At 43.4% G+C, this 12,303-nt stretch overlaps 1 protein-coding gene across 1 annotated transcript; it reads right to left on the reverse strand.

The window, feature by feature from the left end:
* Nucleotides 1-10,544: 10,544 nt before the first annotated feature.
* LOC136539394 (putative glycine-rich cell wall structural protein 1) lies at nt 10,545-11,514 on the reverse strand. Its single transcript, XM_066531353.1, has one exon. The coding sequence runs from the start codon at nt 11,438-11,440 to the stop codon at nt 10,781-10,783; it is 660 nt and encodes a 219-aa protein (XP_066387450.1). The 5' UTR covers nt 11,441-11,514; the 3' UTR covers nt 10,545-10,780.
* Nucleotides 11,515-12,303: the final 789 nt, after the last annotated feature.

Genomic DNA, 12,303 nt, shown 5'->3' on the forward strand with positions numbered 1-12,303 from the left:
TCCCAGCTGGGTCTTAATCGGTTCGAATCGTTGTTGCTCCTCGGTTATGGAGACTCAACTCACTATTCATCATCATAGTATTAATAACTAGAACTTGAGGCTGGTTGAGAAAGTGTTGGATATGAAGTTTCATGATCTCCATACGGATCATGTCAGCTTTATATATGATTTTATGAAGTTATAAATGTCAAATTAAAGAATTTTTATTAAAGAGCTTTTACGCAAAATAACTTTGATTATTGCTAAAGCCATATCTTGAATCCCTGAGCCTGCATTCCTGAGTTTATCAGTTCTTATTTCGGTTAAGTCTTGTTGAGTACTTTTGTACTTAGGGTTCATTGACCCTTGTTGCAGGTGAACCTCATGAGCAGATCTATTTTGGATCATGCTGCATGACGGTTGTTCCTTGTGATGATGATGAGAAGTAAATGTGTGGCCTTTGGGCAGGGTAGTTTTATTGTGTGTTTTGTATTATATTATAATGCCACTCCACTATTTCATTTTGTAATAATCATCGAACTTAGTTGTGAGGTTTGAAACTACTGTTTTAAAAATTATGTTATTGTAAGACTTCTGCTGTTTTTACTCTGGTGTAGATATTTGAATAAATGTTGTAATACTGCAATGACTCTGTAATGTGATCCTGCTCAGAAATCATGGATGATTCGGGGTTCCCCGAGGACACCCGACAGTCTTCTTAAGTTACCAGAAACATATGCACAGATGTCAAAGGTCGTCGGACAGTGATAGGTGCATGTGGGCCCTATAATTTAGGAGATTCTGCCACACATAGTTTTATAATATTTTTAGGAGTTATATAATTAAATTGAGATACTTAATATTGTCAAAAGATAAACTTGTCAGAATTGTTGTGATAAATTGGTGATAGTGTTGTCTCTAAAACTTTCACAATAAATTCCTCACATTATTAGGTGCTCACTGTAATTTTTGTAGCTCCAGAGGAATTAGTTTGTTAAGGTAACTAAATGAGCCCTAGTACGAAAATATATATTTAATCAATCAAATGTCAAAAATAATTGGGGGTTTGTAGAACGAAAACATTTTCTGGATACAAGCCTTACATGGCGACATGGATACATAGACTACTACGTTAGTCATTAAGCTAGCTCGTTAGCTCATGGAGCATAATCGTATTATAGAGTTGCAGTTACCCGTTAATTGTGTCTCTGCGTTGCATCCACGTATATCATAATAGGAACAACGATGGATCATGGAGATGACCGAAGTAGCGGAAAAGATGGTGACTTGATGATCATGCCACCAAGATGAAAGCTAACTTGGTTATATCTTACCCAGGTAAGCCCCGATGCATAACCCTTATTATTCTGCACTTTATCTTATGCTTGTGCATTAAGTTTTAAGGAGTTGAATGAAAACCACTAGCATATATGTATATATATATATCCTTATCCTATAAGTCCTACTAGTATGTCAGGATCGTGTAGATTGCTATGCTATAGGATCTGGTAGAAGTTGAGTGATTGCCTATCACTCGTGAGAGATAAGAAATATATTACTGTTACTATTATCATGTTACTATCACATGGAATATATATGGATAATAATTGGAGACCGGGTGGGACCATACTTTGGATTTGGATTTGGACTTGGTTAGGTAACCGAGCGAGGCTCTGGTTGCATTTGTCCTGCCTATGTCGATTGAGGACCATCCGTTGCATTGGATTCTAGTCAGGTCATATACTTATTATTCTGAGCACATACTTGCTTATGGGGGCGGGAAGGCTCATTGCTCTCTTGTCATGGGTTCCGGCTCTTCCTGGACCGATTGATTGGAGGTGGGGATGGTGGAGGTCTAAGCATCACACTGAGTCCAAGACTTAGGTGTGGGGGCTTGGAGTCTAGGTTTGGATGGGGACCTAGACCCCTTGATAGGAGAGTGGTGGGTTGGTCCTACTTGTGCCAGGGGTACAAGCGGGGTGTGTGTTTTAGGGTAGCCAGCTGGGATACATTGGTTCACAAATCGCCATGTGATATGATATGACTTGGCTACGATCTAGCACCATAGTAAGAACTGAAATATGAAAGATGGTAAAATGGTTCTGATTGCTTATCACCTGCTTGAAAGTAGCACATGTGCTTACATAGAATGGTTAGTTAATGGACTAATGATGACTGCTAATGATATTGAATATAAGGATGCATGCTTCATAATGCTTTCTATAGATGCAATAAACCCATAAGCCAGATAGCCTTGCATATCCTTGGAGCCTTTTTATTCCTCCTGACGGGTAAGCCTTGCGGGGTACAATTGAGTACTCAGGGTTTGTTCTACCCTGTTGCAGGTGTCAGGAACATGTGGAGCTGACACTTGTGTGTGGAAACCTCCTGGTGGGCTCAGCGAGGATTTCTTTAACATTACGGACATAGAGTTTATTTGAAACTTCCACCCAAAATGTTTTACAATGGAAAAACTTATAACTTGTTATGATGTATATAACAGATCATCATGTAATGTTTAACACGGTTTGGAGGATGACGATTGACTTCCCCGAGACGTTCGACATCCCCGCGCCGTGAAACCTTCAAGAATGGAGCGCTCATAAAATCCCAAGAGGGTTTTTTGGAACTCACCTTGATCTGCTCCGAATCCCCTCCCTAGTGCTTCGCTCTGCCGTGGCGTCGCTCCCTGACCCAAGGATTCGTCTTTTGCTGCCACAACGCGTGTCCTCATTCCATAAAGAAGCTCGCTATGGAGGTGGCTATTGAGATTGCTAGCTGCGTCGCTGCGGCTGCAGTGGATCCTGTGGAAGATCTTGGTAGCCTATGGGCAACATGTTCACAGATGCGCACGATGTGTGGCAATGCCATAGTGGGACGGAGCATACCACTGTGGCTGGTGCTGCCGCATGGGATGCAGCATGGGACCTAGAAGTGGTTCTATGACCATGAGTACCGTACCAAGCTCATCACTAGGTTTGCTAGCATCGGTAACCTAGAGGCCTGCTTCTATGTTGGGATGTGCGCCATCTTCGTGGAAGACCATGGCACGCTCATGCCACAGCTCGACATGCTTGAGCGCTCCACCACGGCTGGCCATGATGTTGCTATATTTGTTCTATCCCTTGTGCTCCATAGGTCCAATAGCAATGCCAGCAACGACAACATTGTCCGGCGGTTGTTGAGGAAGGTCAAAGGTGATGAAGTGGGTCCGACAGCGAATGTGACATGGAATAACAAGAAATGTACACAACGCCTTCAACAGGCCATGAGGGTGTTGCAGGACTTGGTGGTGTGGCCGACGCTGGGTGAGTGTAGTCCCCTACCTCCCCTGGCCAAGCCAGTGCGTTGCCAGGATAGACATTAGTGTGGAGGCGGAGGCTGTGGCAACCACGCAGGATGGTAAGGTTGGGAGGAGTGGGCTATGTTCTGCAGCGAGGAGTGTAGGATCCACAATGAGTGTGATAGGTTCTTCAGAAGAATATGGTAGATTTTGGATAGATCAATGTTGATATGTATATATCTGGATGATAGGGATTTGAATGATAAACTCTTCATTCTCCTTAATACAATGATACACAGTGCTCATGCGTATTCAAGAAAAATAGGGATTTCAATGTGAAATGACGAGAAGTGTTTGGGCGGTGCCTCGGGAACCACAATCGGCCAGCATGGCCTCGCCATTTCCATTAGATGGATAAATAGAATGTGCTTATCTCTTTCCTCTCAATTGTTTTCAATAATTCGATATTGACATTTTGTGATTAGATCAAAAAGATTACTGCCACTCAGATCATTTCCAACTTCCTACTCAATCAACCTCCTTAGTTGAAAACAATTCCTACTAGACTGGGATCAAGGGGAACCACCATGAGCTAAACTAGGATAGGAAATCCAGAAATGCAAGAAAAGAGAGGAATGCTATATAATCCATTTTACCGCTCATCCTCTTTCAAAGCTAAGTTCCTATGCATGAATATGAATGAAAAACCAAATGAAAAGGTCACCTCGGGAACAGAGCCGCGTTGTTTTGGGATTAGTCGTCCACATCGTGTGCAACGTCAAGATCAAGTGCCACAATGCAATTATGGTCGGATGATACACCCCCCACTAGATAACTGTTGACACATAATTTTGTCCCGTGCCGAGGGCACACGAGCAAGCCGGAAGGGTCCGCTCGATGGAGCTGGAGATCCGCCTAGCTTTCGCGCAGGGATGGTCGATCCTGCGCACTCCTCCCGAGACGTGCCAGTTAATTTGACCCTGCAATTGACAATGAGAGAAAGTTTATCAGTAATTAAGGACGGAACATACCGGTGTTGCCAAACAGTCCCAAATGTGCGGCTCTGAGAGCCGATATGAAAGGAGATTGACTAAATAGTCGATTCCAGCCTATCCATAAAAATAAATTGGTTAAAGTTCATGGGGTTGTGTAAGAAGAATTGGCTATCGTTCAGGATGAATATCATTCTTTGGACAAATATTAGTCAATGGCAATAAGATGTCAACAATAATTAATTCATGCTAAGCCAATGACTGCAAGCAACCGAACTCCTTTATAAAAGAAATAGTTCATCAACATTCAACCATTTAATAGAAATAAATCTAATGAACATGTTAGATCTCATCTATCGCTATAACTAGTGGGGCATGAGACAGAATCATACAGGCCGTAGAAACAATAATAGACTCGATGACCCTAACTTATTACTAATATCAGTGGGGCATGAGGCAGAATCATGCAGGTTGTAATACAATAATAAGATCATGGGGCTAACACACCTTTCAATCTATCCCTACTTCAAAGATCTCATGATGCGAACTGTTCGTGAAAGCGCTTGATATCGGCTAAAACAACCAATTCAGGCATAGCGCATAGTTAAGGTCATGCCCTCTCAGGAATAGCTCTACCAAATAACGATCCACACTCCACGGTACTAACAGTGGGGTGTGAGGTAGAATCACACAGACCGTGATAACAGGCCATGGAACAGTTTCGCTAGCCAATAGATCTACTCAAGATCAAACATGCCTTAACCGCACGCTATGCATGATCAAGATTGATGTAAAACAGCCGATAAAACATAACTCATCGTTTAAAGTGCAGATTAGATCAGTTTATATTAACAAACGATGGGTTAAAAAAATATAAGGCCGATCTAGATCAATCTTAATCGGGCGAAGTGATATTGCTATAATTAAATAAATAATAGAAGCAATAAGTAATATCAGTAACTTAATGAATCTATCCGAAGGAACGCCACCCTTAGATAGAGCCGATAACTTGACCTTAATTTGGTTCGAGCAGTGGAGGTCGATCGGATCGATGTAACCGTACTTGAAGTAGATAAGAGTCGATAACTAACTTATACCAGAGTCGCAGTGGAGGTCGACCGGATCGATGCAGCCGTACGAACAAAGGTATAAGCCATGACGGTACTTACAGACAAGCAATGGAGGTCGACCGGATCGATGTAGCTGTACTTGCTGAAAAACTTGCCGAAATCTACTCTACTCCTACTCCTAAGGGGTGGCCAGAGCCGAAAAAAGTAAATAACTGGTATTTGATTGATTGTGTCCTTTACAATAGCCGGGGTTTGATATTTATACCCAGGACCTGCGCATGACTCCTGTCTAAGCACGACTCATCATAATTTTTAACCCTAAAGAAAACATTCCTAATTTAAGATAACTTGGACTCTAATCTTTTTCTTTTTATAGAGTCCAACATGTCTCATCCTGACGCCGATCATAGCATTCGTCGTTATCCGCTGGTGCTATCTGAAGAAAGTCGATTCCAGTTTTGCATTCGAATCAACTGGTTCCGATCTGCACGCAATTGATTCCTTGATGACATAATCTTGAAATTTTTCGAGTCCCAGTGACTCTTCTTCCAAATTTTGGTGTAAATAATAACCGAATTAGATCGTACACCAATTCTTCTATAAAAAACGGAGGCTAAGGCGAGGAAGCAAGTACGATTCCTTTCTAAATTTATTATAGTTAGTTTCCTTCTCATCTGATGCGGTTCATATTTTCCTGCACATGTTTCCAACTTTTTAATCCACGCATATTTAATTCCAGCTGGCGCAGGTCGTAATCGAGTTGGGGTCCAAGGCGCAGATGCATATTCCAATCCGGTCTTTGTTTTGCATGCGCAGACGATTGGATGACAGACACCGTAGCGTGGGCAAGCGATTGAAGGAGCGCTCACACCAATTACCTGTGCACGAAACCCTTTGGCTCTTTTTAGGTGTAATAATAGATTTTATAGACAAACTTGTAAAAAAATTTCAGCTTTATGTTTTTTATCGGAAGATAGATTTTTATATAATACTTAGTGATACACATAAGTTAATATAGCACAAATTATCTGCCAATTATGTACAGGAACTAGTATTATGATGCAAACTTACATACAAAAGTTAATATAACAAATGGTATTTTATCGTCCACGCTATAATTTTTTAATAATATTCACTTTCGCAATTTTTTATTTTTAGAAAGCTACCAAGTTATACTTATAGTTTTATATATAATATTGTTTTACCGAACAAAACTTATATCATATCATAACTTATTCAATACAATTCTTTCTATAATTTTGTAGAATTTATACTTCCAAATTATGTACATAAGCTAATACAACAAATTTATATATAGAACTTACATATATAAAACTAATACGACTCTGTAAAAAGCATATACACACACATCCGGCCCTTTTCTGGGTCTAATTGTAGCAAAGTGAAAAGAGAAAAGAATAGATTATAGGCATGTTGCACGGTAGATTGTGTAGGCATGTTGCAGTGAACTGTACGTGGCCGGTCTCCGTTCGCTCGGAGCGAACGTTTTCTACGCAAAACACATTCGTTAATCTGGAATCAGGTGCAATGCCTTCCGTTGGTCTGCAGGCCTGCAGCACTCGCAAAGTCGCAAGTCGCTACTACCCAACAAACGCGAGCCTCCGAACGAGGATTTGAGACCCAGCCCCGGAGATATGTCGGGATGGCGGGGATGCTGGGCCATCTGGTGCCGTGCCGACTCCCTCGACTTCCTTCCCTCTGTCGTGGCTCCTTATCTGCCACTGCTCGGTTAGATATATGATGATGGTGCTGTCTGTGTAACAAAAGGTAGGATAGCATATTAGCATTAGATGATGAAAAGATGAGACTCTTTAGCACCATAGTTTTTTTCTTTCTTTCTTTTAGTATACTATGCATCCGCAAGAAAGGAGAAGACATTGTAAAGACCATCAATTAGTATAAAAGTACTCACTTCTATAGTCAAGCAACACCATAGCTATAGGGTCTTAGGGCTCATTTGGTACAACTCCAGATTCACGAGAACAAACATTTCAGATTTAGATTCTCACAAGAAATGGTTCTCTGAGAGCAGAATTATTTGTTCGAACCCGTTTGGCTATCTATCTAGATTTAGATTCTAAAAGGAAGAGAATATGGTGGAATAGACCAAAGTGCCCTTGGCATGGTTTGTTTTTTAAAAAGTCTATTATAACTAAGGGAAATATAGCCTTTTATTAGAACCATATAAGCATAATAATGCATGTAATTTTGCTTGTAATCTAATCCGGTCCCACTGGACTCCTGGAGACTCTCTCGTAAGCAATGACAAGTAACATGTGTGGTGCATGCTAGCTGCATGGTGCGGAAGAAACAAGCGGTGAAACATGAGGTCACGTGTGTAAGCTGGCAGCATGAATCACTGTGAAACCAGTGACGTGCCGTTTCGAGTTCGGCTATAGAAAACGTGAAACGTTTCAGATTCGTTTCGCGACGTTGCAACTGTTTGGATGTGATTCTAGTGTTTCTAGCCAGAAATGGAACCGATTCTGACGTCCAAACGCGCCTTGAATCTAACTCCACACAGTTCTGTGTTCCAATTTGGAAAGCCGCGGCCGTTTTTTCGCATGGACATTGCTGCACGAGAAGATTCTTACCGCAAACAACTTAAGCAAACGAAATTGGCAAAATGATCCGATCTGTAAGTTGTGCGACGTCGATCCGAAGACACCGGCGCATCTTTGCAAAGACTGCCCTTTCGCCAAGGAGGTGTGGATCCTAATAAAAACAATGGTTTGGTTTGTCAATAGTAGATACGGTGCCAATGAGTGGGTCACTACATGACTACTGGTGGAAATGTCATCTCAAATTCGACAGAGGGCAAAGGAAAAAGATGGATGGGACTATGATCTATTTTTAGTGGAACATCCGGAAAGAACGAAATAGGACAACCTTCCAACAAAAGTCGCTGTAACCAAGACAAGTCGCAATGCTTTATGGCATACAACAATACCAGATGGCGACAAGACTGACACATATGGACGGATAGCCCTGAGCTTTTAGTTTGTTTCTTCAGTAGACCTTTTGGTTTTTGCTTTCGTGGTCGAGCCTGCGGTTGTTTTTTGGGGTTTTGTTTTTCGGTTGTTCCTACCCTCTAGTGGCGGCTTGATGGTGGGTTGCGGAGTTGTGGTGGGAGGGGTCCTAGAGGCCCCGACCAAGCTGTATTCTTATCTTTGTTTTTTCTTACCTCGTCTGATAAAATCATCGGCAAAGGTCTTGCCGCCTCTCTAAAAAGTTTTGTGTTCCAAAGTGCTTTCCGAGGAATGTAAATGATTTTTTGCACAAATACCATGAATAGTGGAGGAGCACATATGACCAAGGATCAATGAAAGGTAAACTAGGGTTTATTTGAACATTTGAACGTGATTCCAGCCAAGGAACAAAATGAGATTTTAGACCTGGTGCAAGTCTTTATCAAATAACATGTTTGTAATGGAATATATATGTCAAATGCATGACATGTTTGTAATGGTTTATATGTGCTAGTAGTATATAAGAAAACACATAATTATAATAAGCTATATCTATAATTCACCTTATGTTGAAGGAAACTATATAAAGCATTAGGGCCAAATGAAACTGTGTCATCTTTTTTTTTACAACAATTGTGTCATCTTTACTGTGAGACAATTAACAATGTTACCTGCTAAAGAGGAGCCTCTAGTCTATGTGCAAGATAACTTGTACTATCCATCCTCTTTTGCATATACTAAAGAGAAGTTAACATGAGTTGACAAGCTGCCCATCCTGCCCAATCTACTTGCATGCGCATGCGATAGATCTTATATGTAGCCCTTCTCACGACAAATATGTGTAGCTCAAAAGTAGATAGCAAAGGAATTTCAAGAATACTAAATAGTATCATATAGAAATCATTAGCAGGAATTCATTATTTCTATACTAAATTTATGCAGTCTAACAAAGGGTTTGTTTTGCTTATACTTGGTTTGAGGTATGAACATTTTAAACCCGTACTTAAAATCCATGATTTGTTTTCCGATTTGGAAGCATTCTAAAGGCTAGAGATTTTTCAACTAAAGGAAAAATATATATAATTTTTGACTGGCAGAGAGTCATGAAGAGATAAAGCATAGACTATCATAAAGCTCAAACTTCATTAGATAAGATCATCAGACTGAACTCAAACCTCCTCGAAGTCATCCTCATCCCACCGCTATGTCCATCCTTAACCCATTTGGCCAACAATTAGAAAGCATCAGTTTATGACGAACATCTCCTCAAATGCTTGAACCAATCATAAGCAATTGCTAGAAGGATTTATCCATATTACCAGATATATAACAACAACAAAACAACACAGCCAACATGGGCCACCCCGAGCATGACTGACTCGTAGATGCGACGTGAGTGAGGTTTTGTCAGTGGAGACGACGATAAGGATTGGCCACGATGACTGATCCAACACTGCCTTAATTATCATCCGTGGTGGACAAAGGCACACGAGGCCTAACCCTAAGTTTAGGGTTAGGCAACGACGATGCGCCATTCTCCAGACCTTGGCCCGGTCCACCATAGTGGCTAAGCCAGCGATGCCGCCAGCACAAAATGCCACCGTTGCCCAGATACGCCCATGAGGCTGTGATATGGCCAACTCGGTGTGAGGCGGGAGGGGGGAGGTGTAGGGGAGGAAGGCGGTGGGAGGGAACCAGAGTTGTTGAGGCGTAAGGAGATCATCATTGCGTCAGGATCCATGGTTGTGTTTGACGGGAGCGGGACATACGTTAGGGGTGGCTAGCACAGGGAACGTCATGGGTATGTGGATGGGTGTGATTTTTTGGTGAGAAATTAAAAAACAGAGAGGGGGGAGCGTGATGGTTTACAATATGTAGACACACGTGTCTGCCGATTTGTATCCTTGTTAGTGGTTGGGTCTAACCATTACGCGTGTGTCACTCAATCTACATTAGATGCAAAATTCAAAACACATTCATTGGAGAAGATTAGAGGTGAGTAGGATGGATTAAGGTGAGGGGCATTTTATAATTCCTTTGTTCTTTTACGGTATACACTGAATATGATTTATGATACGTGCTGGTTTTTAGAGAAGTACTACCGGTACATTGCTCCTTCATGTTAACAATCGAACAATGCAAAACTTGATGTATGCACGTGTACCCGTCCACTAGATACTGTACACTAGTGAAAAAAAACATTAGGTAGAGAAGGAGATGAGCAGCCAGGTCGATCGATTACCTTTTAACTCAAATCTGAAATATGATTTCAATTATGAAATGGAAAAGTACAGGTAACCCAAAGTTGAACTTGGACTACATACTACACTGACACCTTAATGCTAGCAGAAACGAAACTAACAATGCATTGACAACCAAACAATGACAAGATTACCACTAATCCGGCAATCCCGCATGCATGCAGGATACTACGTGCGCACGTACACATGATGCATGCGTGCGTGGTTACGCGCACTTGAAGCCCGTGGGGACGCCCTTGCCGCAGAAGTTGAGGACGAGGCTGAGGTTGATGGGGATGTTGAGGTTGAGCCCCAGCACGTTGGCCTTGATGGCCGTGCAGAGGCACACGGCAGCGTCCAGCTCCACGAGCCCGTTCAGCAGCGGGCAGCACTCCTCGTTCACCGGCACGCCGGCCTTCGCCTTGATCAGGTCCAACACGTTGGCGCACACGCCGAGCTTCAGCGCGTTCGTCGGGCAGTGGCCGTACCACCCGCTCGTGCCGTCGTTGCCACTGCCGCCACCGCCGCCACCTCCACCGATGGGGCCGTACCCGCCACCGCTGCCGCCTCCGATGGGTCCGATCCCACCGCCACCTCCACCAATCGGGCCTATCCCACCGCCGCTGCCACCGCCAGCGATCGGGCCGTACCCTCCGCCGCCACTACCCGGCCCGCCGCCATTGCCTCCCCAGCTGCCGCCGCTACTTCCCTCACCTGGCCCGCTGCCGCCACCGTAGCCGCCGCTGCCGCCGCCGCCATGCCCGCTGCCGCCATGGTGGCCGCCGCTGCCGTGGCCATTGTTGCCCGGGCAGTAAGGGCAGGCGTTGGCCGCCGCGAAGAGCAGGAGGTTGAGGGCGAGGAACAGTGACACCTTGGTGGACGCCATTGGTCACGAGCAGCTAAGCTACGCCAAGCCAAGCACCACCCGCTGTGGCACAGCTGCAAGTGTGGATCTCCGAGTGGAAGGAAGGTCGCTTTATATACGGAGATCTCGCTGCTACTAACGTTTGGGCAAAATCAGCATTCAGCGAAGGAGAATGCAAAGCAAAACAAGGTGGAGCGGAAAGCAACAGAGCACGGTGCTGCTCTTCGGGAGACGGGCCGGGTAGGACAAGAAGCCGTGACTGGATAACACATGCATGCGCGCACGGGCAGAAATGGCCCATGGCATGGTCGGCGGCCGGTGTGTCAACCCGTGGGCTGGCATGGCTGGAGACCTTGGTGACAGACTGACAGCGGTGGCAAATTTGGATGTTTACCGAGCTGTACACGGATAATCGCTAAAACAAATCCGCATTCGGATTGAAATCTTAGGGTAATAAAGCACTAGACTGGCCCCGTGTTTAGCGGAATCCCTAGGCCCTAAATAGACGGTGTGCGGCAGTCCCAATGCTAGATATATACTACATTTAAAAACCATAGTCCTAATGCATAGTTTTTATAGAATAATTTTTTATCCAATCACATATATTCTCTCTTCATTCTCTACCAATCATATCCCTTCATGTCTTGATTCTCGTGTAGACATGGTTTCTAACTTAAACCTGATTTCTACGATTTTTGCTCTCTCTATTTAATAACTGATTATTTCTGCATCGATAGCGCCCTAATATACATGCCTCTCTCTCTCTGCATGTATCCGTAGAGTACGACTCAGATCCACTGAGCAATGAGATCGGCGCCGGCTTGGCGGGTAATAAGGTCACGGGCTCGCTATAGGTTTCCGGGATGTGCTGTATGTTTGTATGT

The sequence above is a fragment of the Miscanthus floridulus genome, chromosome 2 (genome assembly GCF_019320115.1).
Source record: "Miscanthus floridulus cultivar M001 chromosome 2, ASM1932011v1, whole genome shotgun sequence".
Classification (NCBI taxonomy): Eukaryota; Viridiplantae; Streptophyta; class Magnoliopsida; order Poales; family Poaceae; genus Miscanthus; species Miscanthus floridulus.